Source organism: Geotrypetes seraphini, chromosome 5, assembly GCF_902459505.1.
Source record: "Geotrypetes seraphini chromosome 5, aGeoSer1.1, whole genome shotgun sequence".
Lineage (NCBI taxonomy): Eukaryota > Metazoa > Chordata > Amphibia > Gymnophiona > Dermophiidae > Geotrypetes > Geotrypetes seraphini.
Genome location: NC_047088.1, coordinates 83992965 through 84013568, shown reverse-complemented (window position 1 = coordinate 84013568; position 20604 = coordinate 83992965). Strand labels below are relative to the sequence as shown.

Genomic DNA, 20604 nt, shown 5'->3' with positions numbered 1-20604 from the left:
GGATTTATCTCATGTGTTTTCATTAGTGGATCAAGCTGAATTGCATTCAGGTACAGTAGATATTTTCCTGTCCCCAACAAAATTAGAAAAGCTATAGAGAAGAGTGACCAAAATATTAAAAGGGATAGACTAACTCTCCTATGAGGGAAGGATAACTTTAGGGCTCTTGAGCTTGGAGAAGAGATAGCAGAAGGAAGATATGATAGAAGTCTATAAAACCCTAAGTGGAATGTGTAGACACAAATTGATGTGTTTATTTTTTCAATAAATACTAAGATTAGAGGATATGCCATGAAGTTAAAAAGTAGTAAATAGGAAATCTAAATTTTTCACTTAATGCATAGTAAAGCTGGGTTGCAGGCTGGGTTTATAAAAAGTCTGGATAAGTTCTTGGAAGTAAAGTCCATAAATAGTTATTAAGGTAGACAAAGGAAAATGACTGCTTATTCCTGGAATCAGTTGGATGGAATCTAGCTATTTTGGGGGGATCGTGCCAGGTACCAGTGACCTGGATTGGTCACTGTTGGAAACAAGATACTGGGCCTAATAAATCTTTGGGCTGTCCCACTATGACAGTGTTTATGTTGTATATAGACCATTCCTCCACAGATATACTGTAATCAAGGAAGCTAAGCTACAATATGAAGTATTAATTATGTTAGAAAAGTACCATTACATAAACTTTTGCTCCCTCTCACCTTTACCTTAAAAAACAAACAAACCTCCAAAAATAGATGTCACATTGTTTTTGTTGTTTTCATTCAGCAATATCTAATGTAGGTATTAAGTGCAAAGTGCAGAGACCTGCTAGTAGTTTCAGACCTGTTAAATAATCAAGGCCCTCCAGCAGTTTCTTCTCTCTGGAAAAATCCAATGCAAAGTTTTCAAAGGCATCATTTAAATTGATGTCGGGGATCAGAACTTGAGAAGATGCTGTTGCCATGGCAACCCTGCAAAAAAAAAAAAAAAGGGAGAGAACATCAATACCCATCAGGACATGTTTGTAAGTTCCATCCAGCAGTTTGATTTCTGATTAAAAAGAAGCTGTCTTGTTAGTGATGCATTCTGCCATGGAGAGGAAGGGAGAAAGGGTCTGTGTCATTTGCTGCAGGCTCCTACTGTGAACTCAGCCAGAAGCTCCCTGAGGAAATGACCGATTTCTTATTAACCAAAGCCTTGTTCCTGTTGTTCTCTGGAAAACAAATAACCCCAAAGGATATGCACTAACAGCTAGCTAAAGGTTGTCAAACCAAATGAAAAATCTACCTTATTGATAGGTAAGGGGGAAAAAAAGGCGTTGATATGCACATAACCAAGATTTTCCCTGCCATTTCCAAAAGGTGATGGAGAGAGAAGGAAGAGCTCATTTATCTCCCCTAGTCTTACCGTGCTAACTAATGTGTTCTGTTTCAAAATGCACTGAGCATCGTGTGCCATGGCTGAACCCAATCTAGTGTTCTTTCTACTTCAAAATACCACACAATCCTTGTTGATAGCAATGACACAAATTGCAGAGCTGACCTCTGTCAATGCTGTCTCACACTTAGAATCCTGAAAGGGGCTGCAAGATCATTATTTCAGCTTCATCAGTGTGCTGACAGACAAAACCTGAAAGTGATTTTCATAGCATGAAAATTGTATCAAATGTCTGTGGGAGCTTGCTCAGTAGTATGGGCCCTACTTACTAAGTTGTTTTGTCTATTTAAAGTAGGAATTATAATGGGCTAATAGTTAACACAACTCCTTTGTGTAAATCAAGGACTAGATTCAGTATAAGGCACCCAAATTTGGGCACTGAATGCTATTCTATAAATGATGCTCGGAGATGAGCGCGCCATTTATAGAATGACGTTATGTTCTTATCTACCGCCTGCTCAAAAGGAGGTGGTAGCGGCTAGCGTGCGCAGCAATTTAGCACGCGTTATTCCACGCATTAACGCCCTAATGCGCCTTCATAAAAGGAGCCCCTAGTCTAGATGCCTACCTTGAAGTGGTATTTATTTCCGTATGTTTATGGTTATGTTTTTTTTGTTGTTGTTATTAGTAAATAATTTTATCGCATGTTTTATAAGTTTTGTAAACCGTTCTGTTATTGTGTAAGGAAGGGCGGTATATTAAATCAAATAAAGTTCGGAGCCTACTGGATAATTAATTTTTTAATGATTTTTAAATTTTAAAGGTGGTTTTAATTATTAGCACTAATTAATCTAATTTAAAAAATTGAGTTAAGCGCCTAACTTCAGGCACCATTTATAAAATCTGCGGCTTAGTGTCAGGATCTGTACCTAATTTCAGGTGTAAGGATTTACACCAACTCAAACCTTTAGGTATGAATCTCCCATATTCTATAATACTATTGCATCTTTAGTGAACACCACTGACCTACCGATGCACCTCTCATGGCCATGTCCCCTTCTCAGTTGTGCACTGAAAATTTACATGTGCATCGTTGTAGAATAACACCTAGCAAAATGCATGCATAAATTTGAATTATTGCCAATTAGCATCAATAATTGTTAGCATCCAATTATTGTTACTAATTAGATCGTTACTCAGTTAAATTGCTTGCACAAATTGGGCATTCGACCAAATTTGCGTGCACAGTTTTAAGTGCCACAAATAGAATCTGGGGATAAATGGCTAATGTGCCAGAGGGAATGGAATGGATAAGGTCTGTGCCTTACTGTTAATGCAGGAGATAATATGGAACAGTTAAGGCCACCTCAGCAGGGGATGTAGATAGTGTCATTGTATGTTATCTTTTATGCAGTAATGCGTTGTATGTAAATTTTCCTGTGTTAACAGCATGGTAAGACACTGGGAACATTTCCAACAGATAACGCAGAGATTTTGTGGTGATTGTATGCTAATTTTGGCAACTACCAAGCAGTAACTGAAAAACATTAACAAAACTTTGTAAATGAGGCCCTACTTAAATTAACTTCTAGGCTCCAGCATGCTAAGCACTGACTTTACAGTTCATTGCAGGCAGAAATGTATATTCTCAAAGTCATTCCCATAGGTAAAACAGTGCTTCACTCACAGAAATGGGCTTCTATTAAATTAACTGCCTTGTACACATTAAAAATATGCTTGGATTTACCATTTTACATGTACTATTTTACTTTAAAATGTTGAAAACTATACTCAGCAAAATGTTCTATACCAGTGGTGTCAAACTCGTGGCCTGGGGGCCACATGCGGCCCGCCAGGTACTATTTTGAGGACCTCGGTATGTTTATCATAATCACAAAAGTAAAATAAAACAGTTTCTTGATCTTATCTCTTTAGCTATAAATGACAATATTATTATTAAGACTTAGCCAAAAGGAAAGATTTATAAACTATAAAGAGTTTTACCTCATGCAAAATTGTCATTCCTTTAATAAGACATTAACTATTTTTTTCTGCGGCCCTCCAAGTACCAACAAATCCAAAATGTGGCCCTGCAAAGGGTTTGAGTTTGAGACCACTGTTCTATACAGATTAGCTAGTGGAAAAGACTGTTTGCATGTTTCCTAAGATAATTTTCAACAGTGAAAGTATATGCATACCTCTGTGAAGAAAACCCCATTATTTGGCCTTCCTCAGATTGAGCACTGTGAGTTGCACAAAATGCTACCACATGTTTGATTTCCATCATTACCCTTTTTTTAAAATTAAACTTTATTGATTTTCCAAATATGAATAGTGTAAATAATCAATTGAACATCTAATAAAACAATAAAAGCACATTCATCTTACAAACATCTATAAGCAAGCATTTTAACCCATCCACCCGTCTAATCAAGAAAAGCACAAATACATATAATACAAATAATCATTCATTAAAATTCCTTATATAGAATAAGAATGCAATCCCACCCACTCTGGATGGATGTATTCAAAGGTGTAAAACTAAGATAAAAATAAGCTCTCCCACCCTCTCCCCCTTCCCTGGATGTGCATGAGGAAATAAACAAAATTAAGACATACAAACAACTATAATGAGGTAATAAAATATGTCAGTGGGCCCCAAACCAGTTTAAATATATTGCTATGCCCCAATACATCAGCATTCATCTTCTCATATTTATAACTGGAGCATAAACTCATCATTACCCATTTTGAACATATGACTCCTGTCCTTTCTCATTTACACTGTTTGCCAATTCAGTGGAGGGTCTGTTTTAAAATTATGACTGATTTTTTAAAGCTTTAAATAATGAAACTCTAAGTTTACTATTATTTCAAGTTTAATATATTTGATATACCGCCTATAAACCTAGGCATGGTACATAAAATGAAAACATTTGTGCAAATGTTTCAAGCATAACAACATAATAAAAATAATAAAACAAAAAGGGGAGGACTTGACAATAATAATTCAGTGATAGGTATCAATGGGTGACAAAAGGAATGACGGTAAAAGGTTACATCATATAATTCCAAGGATGGGAGAAGGAACAAAACAAAAGGGGGGAAAAATGCTTGGGGGAAAAGAAAAAGGTGAGGCTGCAAAAGGCCTAGCGAGAATGAAACATAGAATAAGGAGATGCTTTAGATATTAAAAGCATCTTGGAACAGGAAAGTTTTGAGGCCTGATCTGAATTTAGAAACACAGGCCCGGATTCTGTATAAGACGACCGGGACGGGCGTCCTTTACAGAATGGGGCCTACACCCGCCCAAACTAAACCCGATTCTGTAACCGACATCCATGTTACAGACGCCGGTTACAGAATCGGGTTACTTTAGACGCGGCCGCTATACTTAATCGTGGCAAGGGATCTCCCTGCTTTGATTAGCGGCCGCTGCTATGGCCACCAGTCTCCCCCCCCCACCCCTAAACGAACGAAGCACGAGGGATGCCCAATCCCTCCTGCCGAAAGACCCTCCCACCCGCCCCTGACGATTGCCGACAGGAAGGTGCTCAACCCTTCCTGCCGAAAGACCCCCCACCTGTTCCTGACGATCGCTGGCAGGAAGGTGGGGGGATGGGTGGGGGGGTCTTTCAGCAGGAGGGATTAAGCATTCCTCCTGCCTCATTCGTTTAAGGGTGGGGAGGGGATACTGGCAGTCTTAGCCGCGGCCGCTACACTAATCGCGGCAAGTAATCCCACGATTAAGTATAGCGGCCACGTCTACTTACAATGTAGGCCAGCATTTTGCTGACCTACATTGTAAGCGTCTCTCGCTCTAAGGTGATGCATCCCGGCAGCAGAAATCCATGCAGAACATACACCTTGAATGGAGAAACACTAGCTACAACCTCAGAAGAACGGGACTTGGGAGTAATCATCAGTGCAGACATGAAGGCTGCCAAACAAGTAGAGAAGGCCTCATCCAAGGCAAGGCGGATGATGGGATGTATCAATAGAAGCTTCGTCAGCCATAAACCTGAAGTCATAATGCCACTGTACAGAACCATGGTGAGACCTCATCTGGAGTACTGTGTGCAATTCTGGAGGCCACATTACCGTAAAGATGTACTTCGAGCTGAGTCAGTCCAGCGAATGGCCACTAGGATGGTCTCCGGACTCAAGGGTCTCTCATACGAGGAAAGACTGGGCAAGTTGCAGCTCTACTCTCTAGAGGAGCGCAGGGAGAGGGGTGACATGATTGAGACATTTAAGTACGTCACAGGTCGTGTCGAGGTGGAAAACGACATATTCTTTCCTAAGGGACCTTCAGTCACAAGGGGGCACCCGCTCAAACTCAGAGGAGGGAGATTTGGTGGTGAAACCAGGAAGTATTTCTTTACAGAAAGGGTGGTGGATCACTGGAACAAACTACCGGTGCAGGTGATCAAGGCCACTAGCGTGCTCGACTTTAAGAATAAATGGGACATCCACGTGGGATCTCTACGTGGGTCAAGCAGCACTCTGACTTAATGGGGTGGGACAGTGGAGTGGGCAGACTTGATGGGCTATAGCCCTTTTCTGCCGTCATCTTTCTATGTTTCTATTTCTACTAGGGAGACACGTAGGGCTGCCTAGGTTCACATAAGGCTACCGCCTAGCCTTAGGCAAGCATAGGCGGGCTTGTGGGCCTTCCTAAGCTCCCGGAGGTGCTTTCAATATAGGCAATTTGCCTGGGGAGCATTTTTTTAGAAAATGTGCCTCCCGATTGGCTGATTAGACAGCTGTAGGATGTCTACAGCTGCCTACCATTGGGACGCAGTTTACAGAATCCAGGCCATAGTGTTCTTGCCTTAAATTGATTGGGAGGTAAATCCACAATGATGGTGCTACAACGGAGAAAATGGTGTTACGGGTTGTGTCCAACACTATTTGGTGCATAGAGAGGACTGTTTGAAGAGATTGCTGGGTTGATCGGAACATCCTCGAGGTAGTATAGGGTATAAAATGCCTGTCAATAAATGGGGGCCACCGTGAGAGCGGACTGCTGGGCACGATGGACCACTGGTCTGACCCAGCAGTGGCAAATTCTTATGTTCTTCTTATGTTCTTATGTGGGCGAGTGAACAGATTGGACCTTAAATGTAAGAAATAGGGTTTTGTGCTACTGAGAGTCAGTGAGAGTTTTTAAAGGGGTGTTACATGGTTATATGTCCTCGCTTTGTTAATGACTTTAATTGTAGTATTTTGCACGATTTGGAGCCTTCTTATTTCCTACCATGTATTATTACTGTGGCTTTGAAGATTTATAGACCAGCATGGATATTACGCTCTGGTGATATGGGATTGTTAGATATGCCCTCTTTCATAAGAACATATGAAGAACATAAGAAGTTGACGCTGCCAGTGGTCCATCATGCCCAGCAGACAGCTCCCGCAGCAGCCCCCAGGTCACAAACCAGTGCCCTGAGACCAGCCTTTCCTGCATTCATTCCGGTTCAGCAGGAACTTGTCTAACTTTGTCTTGAATCCCTGGAGGGTGTTTTCCCCTATAACAGCCTACAGAAGAGCGTTCCAGTTTTCCACCATTCTCTGGATGAAGAAGAACTTCCTTACATTTGTACGAGTCTGTCCTCTTTTAACTTTAGAGAGTGCCCTCTCGTTCTCCCTACCTTGGAGAGGGTGAACAACCTGTCTTTATCTACTAAGTCTATTCCTTTCGGTATCTTGAATGTTTCTATCATGTCCCCTCTCAGTCTCCTCTTTTTAAGGGAGAAGAGGCCCAGTTTCTTTAATCTCTCACTGCACAGCAACTTCTCCAGCCCCTTAACCATTTTAGTCACTCTTCTCTGGAACCTTTCGAGTAGTACCGTGTCTTTCTTCATGTACGTCAACCAGTGCTGGACGCAGTATTCCAGGTGAGGGAGTACCATGGCCTGGTACAGCGGCATGATAACCTTCTCTGATCTGTTCGTGATCTCCTTCTTAATCATTCCTAGCATTCTGTTCGCCCTTTTCGCCACCACCGCGCATTGCGCAGATGGCTTCATCAATTTGTCAACCAGTACTTCCAAGTCTCTTTCCTGGGGGGTCTCTCCAAGCACCACCCCAGACATCCTGTATTCGTGTATAAGATTTTTGTTACCGACATGCATCACCTTACACTTATCCACGTTGAACCTCATCTGCCATGTCGCAGCTCATTTCTCGAGCGTGTTTATGTCACGTTGCAGATGTTCGCAATCCTCCTTCATAACAGAACCAATAATTTGGAATGCTCTCCCCCAGTGTATATGTTCTATTCCAATTCTTCTTACCTTTAGAAAAACATCGGAGAGCCCACCTTTTCCAACATTTGATGAGTATCTAACCTTTGAATCCCATGCAAACTCATTAGTCAAAAAGGTATTTCACATTATGAAAAAAAGTTATGAAGGATTAGAGCTAACTTTAACATCAATGTTTTTAGAACCATTGTACAGTCTTTAACTTTAGCTCATATTAATTACTGCAATTTGGTTTTGTTGGGATTGTCAGAGAACTTGCTGAAAAAATTACAGACATGACTGAGTTTTGGCAAGTCTAATTTTAAATCAGCCACTCCATTGTTGAGAAATCTCCACTGGCTCCCAGTAAAAACCCGGATTGTTTTCAAATTGTGTACAATGACTTATCTAGTATTACATGGATTATTACCAGAATATATGTCTAATTTAGTTAATTTCACCCATAGAAATGGGGATTATTCAGATCAACTTCTGCCACTACTACAATATCTGAGCCCTAGAAATGTCAGACACACAACAATATTTAATGGTATATTCTCCTATCAACCAACAAAAAGTCTTTTTATTTCATTTATTACAAATTTATAAGCTGACTCATTCCAAAGCAGTGTACATAAATACATACATAATACCTAAAATGGACAAAAACAATTAAACAGCAGAGAAGTCAAGTCCCATGGTCCAGGTACTGTTCAAGCTGGGTTGTTTCTGTTAAAAAGCTCTATATGGTACAGCCCTTAGCTACCTGGCTAATAGATTTTCCATATCTACATACAAACAGCAGAAAAACTCATGCTCTGTTTAATTTCCCTTCTATACAGGGTTGCGAAAGCAAGAAATTTCTTAATCATACTTTAGCGTTTCAGGCAGCTTCCCATGACAAAGAATTTCAATCGTTGCTGCTGAAAGCTCATTCTTATAAACATTTCAGAATAGAGTTGAAGACGTGAAGGGGCATAATAAAAAAAACCCCTTCTAAGTCCCCTTTAGGCCTAAGGCCCTAAACGCTGAAAGTAGCAGCAGGGAAAATGTCAATTCTCAAAAAAAACATCCAAAATGAGGGTTTTTTTTAAAAAGAATGGCCTACCTCTACGTTCAGCTGTTTAAACGCCCAGACCACCACTACGTCTAAACTTACAACACATTATCAACCAAAAAATAGTCTAAGTCCCAACGCCCAAAACAAGAACTTTGAGGCATAGGAGGAGCCAGTCCTTCGCCTAAAAGCTGTATTCTGTAACCGTTGTCTGTCAAAAACAACACCGGTTACAGAATACACCCCCCACCCCACCCCCTCCAATGATTGCGGCAGGAGAGATAACTCATCTCCCCTGCCACAATCGCGATTGCCCCACCCCCGAACTGCCATGACCCATGGCAGGAGAGATGCCTAATCTCTCCTGCCACGGTTCGTGCCAGTTCGGGGGGAGGGGTGATAGTGATCGCGGCAGGAGAGATGGCCAATCTCTCCTCCGCGATCCACCCCTCACCCCCAAACCAATACCGGAAGGAGGGAGCCCAACCCCTCCTGCTAAGGCACGAGCCCCGCGACCCCCTACCTCCTTAAAGTACAGACAGGATGGAGCCCAACCTCTCCTGCCCACGATGCACCCCCCACCCCCCTCAAAATATGGGCAGGAGGGAGCCCAGGCCTGCCCACGACGCACCCCCCCACAACTGCCCCCCCAAATCCCTGATTGGCCCCGCTGAACCCACGATCGCCCCCCGAACCCCATGATCCCCCAACACCCTCCCTCACCCCTTACTTTCAGGCTCTAAGGGTATTTTGAGGGGTTGCAGGGTGAGGGGGCGATCGAGGGTTCGGAGGGGCGGTCGTGGGGGGGGCATCGTGGGCAGGAGGGCCTTGGATCCCTCCTGCCCATATTTTAAGGGGGGGTGGGAGGTACATTATGGGCAGGAGGGGTTGGGCTCCTCCTGCCCGTATTTTAAAGGGGTGGAGGGGTCGCGGGGCTTGTGCCTCAGCAGGAGGGGTTGGGCTCCCTCCTGCCGGTATTGGTTTAAGTCAAAACATATAAGTTCCAACTGGGCATCCTGCTCAAGTATTTGGTTATACTTGCTGTACGACTAAGTCTAGGTCGACCCACCTCCCTTCCTCTAAAAATGCCTCTTTTCACTATAGGCATTTAGAGGCAGGGGAAAGGCCTAAGGTAGCTTTGATTATCAGTACTTGGGCGGTCTGGCTTTTTGATCATCCAAGCACTGATTTAGGCCCCTTTTTGGACTTTTTTAAAATTATTATGAGCCCCTTATCTTTTTTCTAAATACTGTACTTGACTACCGTATTTTCACGTAGATAACGCGCACCTGTATAAAACGCGCAAATGGGTATAGCACGCGAAAAACACAAATTTATGTACAGAAATTTTTATATACCGCGCACACCCGTATACCGCGCATGCTGCCCGACTCTCCTTTCGCCCGCCCCGACTCTCCTCTGGCCACCCCGACTCTCCTTTTGCCCGCCCCGACTCTCCTCTTCCCCTTGAAGTCCTGTCCCCACCCTGAAAGCCTGATGCCCCCCCCGACGTCCGATTCACCCCCCCTGCAGGACCGCTCGCACCCCCACCCCGAAGGATCACTCGCACGCACTCCCACCCACACCCGCATCCCCACCCTGAAGGACCGCTCGCACCCCCACAGCCTCCCGACCCCCCCATCATGAAGAAGCTCCTACCGGTGTCCTGCTGCTTCCTCTTGGCGGTCCCGACTCCCCGACACAATCGGGGCAAGAGGGAACTCAAGCCCTCTTGCGCCAGCCAACCGCGGCACCCCCGACACGATCGGGGCAAGAGGGAGCTCAAGCCCTCTTGCCCCAGCCAACCGCGGCACTCCCGACACGATCGGGGCAAGAGGGAGCTCAAGCCCTCATGCCCCCCAGACTCCCCGACACGATCGGGGCAAAAGGGAGCCCAAGCCCTCTTGCCCCGCCGACTCCCCAACTCCCCGGCAATATCGGGCCAGGAGGGAGCCCAAGTCCTCCTGGCCCTGGCGACCCCCCCCCCCGCTAGTTGTTCGGGCCAGGAGGGAGCCCAAACCCTCCTGGCCACGGCGACCCCCTACCCCCACCCCGCATTACATTACGGGCAGGAGGGATCCCAGGCCCTCCTGCCCTCGACGCAAACCCCCCTCCCCCCCACGACCGCCCCCCCCCAAGAACCTCCGACCGCCCCCCCAGCCGACCCGCAACCCCCCGGGCCGACCCCCACGACACCCCCACTCCCCTTCCCCGTACCTTTGTGTAGTTGGCCGGACAGACGGGAGCCAAACCCGCCTGTCCGACAGGCAGCCAACGACGGAATGAGACCGGATTGGCCCATCCGTCCCAAAGCTTCGCCTACTGGTGGGGCCTAAGGCGCCTGGGCCAATCAGAATAGGCCCGGGAGCCTTAGGTCCCTCCTGGGGGCGGGGCCTTGGGCACATGGTCGGGTTGGGCCCATGTGCCTCAGGCCCCGCCCCCAGGTGGGACCTATGGCTCCCGGGCCTATTCTGATTGGCCCAGGCGCCTCAGGCCCCACCAATAGGCGGAGCTTTGGGACGGATGGGCCAATCCGGTCTCATTCCGTCGCTGGCTGGGGGTGCGAGCGGTCCTGCAGGGGGGGGGGGGAATCGGACGTCGGGGGGGGAACTATGTAAAAAAAATTTTGTTCAAGGCGCTCACGCGTATAACGTGCAAGGGTATGCGCGGTACGTAAAAACCACGTATAACGTGCGCGTTATATGCGAGAAAATACGGTAATTAACTCATTTATTCTATGGATCATATTTATTGTTAATAATCTTTTATAAACTGCGTTGAACTTATGGTTATGCGGTTAATATGTACAATGTTATGTTATGTTATAAGCAAATGTCACAAATGGTGGAATGCTCTGCCATCAAGTATCAGGAAGTTAGATAATTATAAGGCTTTTAGGAAAGTGTTGAAAAAGTAACTTTTCAACTTTTTTGTTAAATATTTTACACTTATTTAAATTGTAATTATTGGAATACTGCATTATAATTATTTGTAACTGCATTGAAAGTTGTTGGGATGTGGGATATATGTGCTTAATGTAATGTAATGCATAGTTATGCAGTGTTCCCTGTTTTCTTGGAGAGTTTTGCTTAGTATCATTGCTAATATATTGATATTATGTTCTTGTATTGTTTTATGGTATTAATTATTATCTGGGCCAATATTCAACCTACAACAGTCAGTGCTTTTCTAAATGCTGACTACCAGGGCAGAATTAGCCCTAAATCTATTTATTTATTCAATTTTCTATACTATTCTCCCAGGGGAGCTCAGAATGGTTTACATGAATTTATTCAGGTACTCAAGCATTTTTCCCTGTCTGTCCTGATGGGCTCACAATCTATCTAATGTACCTGGGGCAATGGGGGGATTAAGTGACTTGCCCAGAGTCACAAGGAGCAGTGTGGGTTTGAACCCACAATCCAGTGTGCTGAAGCTGTAGCTTTAACCACTGCGTCACACTCTCCCCCTGGACAATGTCTGGACTGGTATTCAATAACCAGGGCTAATTCCTCACAAGCTAGCTGCCAGAGCTTATGCAAATCCCAGCTGATATTCAGCTGGCACTTACAAAAATCACTTATGTGGGTCCTGGCTGAATATCTACTGGGACCCACATAAGTTCAGAAAACAAACAGGAGAAACTGCCTTCATAACAGTGAAAAGCACAAAAGCAACAACAAAGGAGACTAGGTGGTGCTCAATCCTTTTATTTATTTTGAGTCTTATATTAAATAAAAGGATTGAGTATCAATTAGTCTCCGTCGTTGCTTTTGTGCGGGACCCACATAAGATCATCTGCCCCTTCCAGTGCCCACACTCCCCTCCCACCCACCCCGGAACCAAAGCAAAACTCCCTCCCCCCATAGTTGGGGGCTTACCTGGCCATTCCCTGATGGTCCAGGGGGAAATGGGCAGGAGCAAAGCCCACTTGCTCCAGCCCATTAAAGCTGCCTCTCTAAACAAGGGAGAGATGAGGCTTGCTGTTTCGGGGTGAGAGGAGAGAAGGGGTTTCAGTGGAAGGAAATCTTGCTTTGGTTCTCAGAGTTGAGAGGAGGAGTCATTGGAAAGGGGGTCTTTCACAAAATTTTGAGTGGATAGGGCGGGGGGGGGGGGGAGTTCTTGCTCTGCTTCCAAGCTTCCAAAGGGGGAGTTAGAGGGGGATTGGAAGGGTTGGTTTTAGATGCTCTGTGGAGGGGTTCTGAGGGAGATGATAGCACTTCATGCCATAACCCAAAGTTAACTGGGCATTGGTCAATTTACAACTGGTGCCTGGTTGATTTTGCTGCATAAAATTAGGACTGCCTTTTATCTGCTCTAACTTTATATGGTTGTTAGCTGATTAGCAGACTGAAAATCTTTGCTAACCAGCTTGGTTTCTACACATCCTAACTCTGCCCCTGCAATGCCCACAAACTAACTAGTTTTGGCATGGATGGTTAGTGGAGATATTCAGCAGCACTGTCTGGTTAAAAGCCACTGCACTATCCCTGGTTGGCTCCAGACAAGTGATTTAAATGGCAAGGAGACTCTCCTGGCTATTTAATCACTTTGCATATCTACCCCATTATATCTGTTTTGTCATGAGCCACTAGAACTGGAAGTAGTGCAGGATACAGAATGTAAAATAAAGTAAACCAATAAATAAATTAATAAGTGTACACTTTTCATCACCATGGACAGTTCCAAAATTTCCCCTGATCGACTAAGCAATTGGTCAGTATGCTGCAAACAGTTCATGATGAATTTTATAAGTAGCTTACAGTCAGTGGCATCAGATCAAATTCAAGTGTTGATTTTGGAAAGGACCCACAAAGTGGGAGAGAGAGGAATTCTACTTGTGGGCTGCCTTCTTCCTTGAGCTTCCCTGCTCTGCACAGGGCTGCTTACCTTATAAACCCTTCCTTATCATACCTGTAGAATCACATGTATTGTCCCAGGTATACAGAACAAATCATGAATATACTACAAAATGAATCCCCTCATTAGAACATAAGAGATGCTGCTGCTGGGTCAGACCAGTAGTCCATCGCGCCCAGCAGTCCGCTCACGCGGTGGCCCTTTTGGTCAAAGACCAGCGCCCTAAATGAGACTGGCCCTACCAGCATACGTCCTTGTTCAGTAGGAACTTGTCTAACTTTGTCTTGAATCCCTAGAGAGTGTTTTCCCCTATGACAGCCTCTGGAAGAGCGTTCCAGTTTTCCACCACTCTCTGGGTGAAGAAGAACTTCCTTACATTTGTAAGGAATCTATCCCCTTTCAGCTTTAAAGAGTGCCCTCTCGTTCTCCCTACCTTGGAGAGAGTGAACAACCTGTCCTTATCTACTAAGCCTAAACTCTATGGGGGCAATTCTATAAGGTATGTCAATTCCATTACAAAATACTAGCATAAGTCAACATTTATGTGCCAACATTTAGGTGTACCAACTTATGCCATATCAATGGCTGGTATAAATGCATGCAACTATATTCAATACTTTAGCACATAAATGATCCTTTTTATTTAACATGTGAACATAATTATAGGAGTGACAATGCCCTGCCCATGGGAGCCCTCCCTTTACTTTTGCACGCTATTAAGTGGCTCATAATAAAAATAAAAAAAACACAAAGTCCAAAAAGTGGTCTAAATCAGTACTTGGACAATCAAAAAGACAGATCGTCCAAGTACCAATAATCAAAGCTGGTTTTAGACTAAAACCAGCTTAGGTCTTTCCCCTGCCTCTGAATGTCTAGAGCGAAAAGAGGCATTTTTGGAGGACGAGAAAGGGCGGGAGGTGGGCCGACCTAGACTTAGTTGTACAGCAAGTATAACCAAAGGTTTAATGAGGTTGCCCAGTTGGAACTTATACTTTTGACTTAGACCAAGTCAAAACAGGTATAAGTTCCGAACAGGGGCCACTCACTGATCGTGGTTGCCACGATCAGCTCAGCAGCCCCGGCAACCTGCCCACCCCCTGCCACAATCGTGATCCCTACCCCCGAACTGCCACAAATACCGGCAGGAGAGATGCCTAATCTCTCCCGCTGAGGTGCACCCCTGACACTTCACCCCCTCGAATACCAGCAGGAGGAATCCCAGGCCCTCCTGCTGAGGCGCACCCCCGAAACCCCCACCCCCCAATAATACCGGCAGGAGGGATCCCAGGCCCTCCGGCCGAAGACGGCATGTGCCTAAGGCCCTACCCATGTGCCTACGGCCCCACCTATGGGAGGGGCCTTATGCAACTGGGCCAATCAGGCCCTAGGCCCCTCCCCGGTGCATCCCACGATATTACCTATACAGTTTACATAATAACAGGCATAAAATATGAAACAAAAGATACATATTTCAAATATTACAAATCACCATACTTTAAAAAGCAGTCTGCAGGACAGAAGACATTTTCAGATCATTCTAAGTACATAGGGGTCCTTTTATCAAGCCGCGCTAGCGGGGTTAGCGCGTCAGACATTTCATCACGCGCTAACCCCCGTGGCCAGCTAAAAAACTAACACCTGCTCAATGCAGGCGTTAGCGGCTAGCACGGCAGGTGGTTTAACACACGATATTACACGCGTTAAACCCTTACCGCAGCTTGATAAAAGGACCCCATAGTCTCAACACAAAGAAGTTGGATTTTTAACATTTTCTTAAAATTCATCCTCGCAGTACAGAAATGCAAGATTCCTGGCAGTGCATTCCAAAATCTTACACCCGCTACCGACAACATGGCCGCACCAATCTTAATAAGGGAGATTATGGAATAGTGCTTCACGCCAAACTAGAACTTAACCACAAATCTGTACCATCCACATAAATGCTAGTATTCCATAATCTGAGCATGCAAACGGCATGTACTTTTAGGTATTTACGTTGTTCTTTGGAGAACTCTCACCAGCATTGTCATCGCTTAGTCTTTCTTTGAGTTCTCAGTGTTCCATCATTCTTGAATCTCAACAGATTGCTTCTTGATAGTGTGTCCAGGGAATGCCATGACATTTTTATTTTTCCTGGCATGATTTCTGCTCAACCGTTCTTGTCCTGAGAGTTCTCATAGATTTTCCCCAGCTACATTATTGAAGTGTTTGAAGAATTTGAGATAGGCTTTAAAGTGCATTCTTTAGCAGAGGCTGAACTAATAAATGATTTAAACGCTCAGTGTTAGCAGAATGAAAATGGGCCTGTGGTTAAGGTGTGCCAAGAACAATTTCTGCTATCATTATTGGTTGTAGAAAAGATTGAGTTAGCTGGACCCAGAAACTTCAATTTCTTTCAAAGACTATTATAGATTTCTCTTAGATCAAGTTGTTCCAATACATAGAAGTGTTTTAATATGAGTCATCTTATTTTAATAGCCATTGGGGGATTAGTGATGAACAAGAGTTTGCTCAGATGCCTTGGGATATTTTCATCCTTTGAAAGATGCTCTTTATGGGGTTAAACCATTCAAGTTTTATATGCTATCAGGGAGGGCAAGTGCTATGTGGAGGAATAACTTAGGGCTCCTTTTACAAAGGTGCCCTAGCGTTTTTAGCGCACGCTAGCTGAAAAACTACCACCTGCTAAAGAGCGTGCGGCATTTTAGCGCTTGCTATTCCGCGCATTAAGGCCCTAACGCACCTTTGTAAAAGGAGCCCTTAGTGGTTGAGAAGATGTTACCTAAGGAAGACAAGGGCTCAAATTCTACTTCTCCAACTGATGCTTTCCGTGACCTCATGCTGATCAATTCGTGTGCGGCAACGCCTCATGTATTGACTGATTAGAACTGTCATGCCCACTCTCCACCCCAAAAACACGTCCCCCTTAGAGAAAATTTAGAAAAATTATTTTAGCATGTGGTGTACATGTAGAAATAGGCAACTTTACTGTGGGATGACAGCGCACATCCTGCAGTAAGCCCAATTTACATTTGGTAAGCATGAGCTAGTGCTTACTGGAGTCCATAGTGTCTTGTATTACTGATTTAAAAGTGGGGGAAAGAGGGGTCCAAGGTGCAGAAATGTTCATTTGGTTTGTCCTCCATACCTAGCTTGTCTCCCCCTGTTGCCACTCCAAAATATTTCTGCATAGAGATGCCCCTGCTGCTTCCCCATCCTCTTTCCACCTTCTCCCTGTAATTCCTTTTAGATTTTATGTTCTATCTTATGCAGTTTAGAAATGTCAAGTAATTTCATACTATAAGACCTGGAGTGGAAAATGAGGCTTCAGAGTTATGGAGCTGAGGGTATAACGTGTCTGAAATAATTCTTCTCCCTTGACGTACAATGATGGTCATAAAAGAGCAAGGAAAACAGAAATATTATTTCATTGCCGCTTCACTTTTCTTTCTCTTTTTCTTAACAAAAATGATTATGTCAGCCTTCCTATCTTCTGCAGAACAAGATAGGGAGGGGAGCATTGTTATATATTTTTAGAGCTCCTGCTAAGATTTTAATTACTAGTGCAACAACAACAAAAAAGGACTTACTACATACACCCTGGAAAAACCGCCATTGCACTTAATACTCTCTCACGGCTCTCCTTGCTTGCCTTGGATGCTCTGCTCGGATTCTGAGTTTTATCAACATTGAGCATGCCTCATTTGCATAAGTTTTTAGAAACTGCGGGGGCTTCATTTCTCCTTTACTTCCCATCAGCCATTCTGCACCGCTGTTCTCAATAGTACGCACTAGAGCTGGTGAAAAGTAGTTGGAATGATCACGAGAAGAGAGTTTGGTAGTGGTAGGAAAAGTGGCGTTGAAAAAAGTGTGTTGGGTAGGGGAATAGGACATTGTTAGAGTGGGGGAACATATATTCTAGTGCTGGTTATTTGGAAGAATGTACTATTTTGCAATGGAAATATATTTATATTTTATTTTATGTATTTATATATAACGTGACCATTTATTGTTTTCATCAAAATGGGACATCTATTAATTGTCAGTCCTGCCCCAATCCCGCCCTAGCCCCGCCCCAATAACGCCCCTTCCTATGTCCTTAGTGCCCCCAGTGCCTCCTTCCTATGTCCTCCTCACTGCCTTCCAGACTTTGTCCCACCCCCACCCCTGAAGCCAGCTTGCCTGCCTGCCTACCTAACTCCCTCCCTGTCGTGCCAAAGCCAGCCTGCTTGCCTGCTTCCCTCCTTCCCTCCCTGCCGCGCAAAAAAAAAGCCTCCTTCCTTCCATCCCCCCCACCCCAGTCCGTCACCGCCGCAGCCAGTGCTGATTGCCAGCCTCTCTCCTAACCTCCCTCCAGATTCAAACCCACCAATCGCGGCCTGGCTGATCCAGAATGTCCTCTCCGCTGTCAGAATTGACGTCGGGAAGAAGGCTTCTGGGTGGCAATTAGCAGCAGCGGTGGCGGGTTTGAATCAGTGCTGGAGGGAGGTAAGGAGAGCAGCAGCAGCGGTGGCGGATCGGGAGGGGGGTTTGAATCAGGTGCTGGAGGGATGCTTTTTTTTTTGTGCAGCAGGGAGGGACAGGAAGCGATCGCCTATCCTGTTGTCCCCGCGCACAGCTTTGGGACGCTGTTCCTGAAAATGGGACATTAAGCTGTGTGTGGGGACAACGGGACAGAGGATCTAAAAACTGCCTATCAAAGTTATCTAAGCAGTTTACAATCAGGTACTCAAGCATTTTCTCTATTAGCGTACCAGGGGCCATGGAGAACTGAGTGACTTGCCAGAAGAGGGAAGATATTACAGAGCCATTTAAATACCTCTATGGTATAAAAGAACAGGAAGTGACCTCTTTCAATTGAAAGGAAAGGAATGGGGTGTCATAGGATAAAAGTGAAAAAGGATAGAATTAGACAATCTAAGGAAACATGACGCAACCTCCCAGCAGATAGGGTTACCATATGGCTCCAGAAAAATGAGGACGGATTGAGACATTTGGGTTTTACTTCCATTGCTTTCAGAGGCAGTGAAGACAAAAACTGTATTGACTTCAAGAAAGCATGAGACACGCAATGAGGATCTCTGAGGCAATGGAAAAGATTGTAGCTGGTATGGATGGGCATACTGGGTAGACCTTATGGCAGTGGCTTAGCCAAATACTTTGCAGCTACACAGGTCAATTGAAGGCTGCAGAGAGTTGAAATCTGTGTATGAAATTTTGCTATCAAACTTTGCGAAGCCGCAGCACACTAAATGTGGCAGCTGTGGCTTGAGGGCTTCCGGAAGTGTGCGTGCATGCATGTTATCGATGCCCGCGCATGAGCGGGGCCTTCTAGAAGGGGCCCTGAGCTGCCATTGGGGGTGCTGGAAAGGAAGAGGAGCTGGCGCTAGCTGACTGCCTACAGGATGTGCCTCTCGCTGTGAGAGGCACATCCAGTAGGCAGACAGCTGGCGCCGGTGCCCCTCCTCCTCCCCGAAATCTCATGACATACCTGAAATCTCAGGCAGCACACTAGTGTGCTGCAGTAAACAGTTTGTGATACACTGCGTTATTCTATAAATAAGAATATAAGCATTGCCATACTGGGACAGACCAAAGATCCATCAAGCCCAGTATCCTGTTTCCATGGTCAATCCAGGTCACAAGTACCTGGCAAGATACCAGATGAGTAAAATTGATTTTATGCTGGTTATCCCAGAAATAAGCAGTGAATTTTCCCAAGTCCATCTTAATAATGGGTTGTGGCAGTGGCATACCTGGAGGGAAGGAAACCCAGGGCAGAGCATCCTCTCCTCTGGCTGAACACCCCTCTCCTCCAGGCAGTGGGAAGATGTATGGATCAGTTGCGGTGTTGCAGGCTGCCTGTGCATTGCCATCTGTTCTACTGCTCCCCTCTCCCAGAACAGGAAGTTGATATCAGAGGAGGCAGTGTGCAATCACACCACAGACCCACAACCACTCCAGCACCCACGAGCTCCCTATATCCGGGATGGACCATTCCCCTGTCCCGCCCTTGGTATGCCACTGGTTTGTGGACTTTTTGTTTAGGAAATTATCTAAACCTTTTTTAAACCCTGCTAAGCTAACTCATTTAACCTCATTCTCTGACAATGAATTCTAGAGTTTAATTACATATTGAGTGAAGAAATATTAAATTTACTACTTAGCAACTTCATTGCATGACTCCTAGTCCTAGTAATTTTGGAAAGGGTAAACAAGCAATTCATGGCCCAACTCAGAGTACCATTTATAGAACAGCACTTAGCACACACTTTGTTTGACATCTAAATTTGGACGCCATTTACTAAATCCAGTTTAATGTGCATATCAGTAGGTGTGATCATTTTGGCACAATTTACATAAGCCCTTTTCTGCAAGTAAAACAGACTTTGCATATGGTGAAACCTTTATAAAATATTCACCACGATGAGTACTTTTATATCCTGAAAACCAAATCCGCCTAGAAGTATGATTGGGCGGTATAGCAAATCTTTTAATAAACATAAAATCTATTTGCAGCGCTTGCTGAAAACCCTAATATAGACATGTAGTTTCTTTCAGAATCTACGTTGTTAGTTACTCACACAGTTGTCTCAAGAAAACTCCATTAGTCTTTCTTCTGAAACATTTTCAAAGGCAAAAAGAACAGAAAAGTAGTTAGCAGGACTTAAATTATAACTGAAATCATCCCAAAACTGGGCTTATACCTCTCAGCCACGTTTTTGGCATTCTGTAGGAACCGAGCATGGTCACTCTCCTTTAAAATATGGTCGGCTTGGTTGATGAGAACCGTGGACCTCTCCAAACACTGTCGGCAATTGGCTATCTGTTGAGCCAGTTTCCTAAGCTTCATCACCTTAAAAATGGGAAGAAACCAAGAATGTGAAATAGAATCTGAACATGAGCACAACAGAAACTCATTAATCACCCCCCTAACCAAGTGGCTCCTCTCAAAGAAAGAGGCAGACAAATGGCTGTGCTGCAACAGCATAGTAACATAGTAGATGACGGCAGATAACGACCCGAATGGTCCATCCAGTCTGCCTTACCTGATTCAATTTAAATTTTTAAATTTTTTCTTCT

The 20604-nt window shown here is 44.5% G+C and overlaps 1 protein-coding gene across 10 annotated transcripts in view; it reads right to left on the bottom strand.

The window, feature by feature from the left end:
* LOC117360819 (probable E3 ubiquitin-protein ligase MID2) overlaps window positions 1–20604 on the bottom strand; it is a 651807-nt gene that overhangs the window by 139197 nt on the left and 492006 nt on the right. For all 10 annotated transcript variants that reach the window (XM_033945263.1, XM_033945261.1, XM_033945267.1 and 7 more), the window contains 2 exons: window positions 20229–20377; window positions 823–950 (listed from right to left, as the gene is read on the bottom strand). In XM_033945263.1, the coding sequence (XP_033801154.1) occupies window positions 823–950; window positions 20229–20377 (277 nt within the window). The remainder of the gene's footprint in view (window positions 1–822; window positions 951–20228; window positions 20378–20604) is intronic.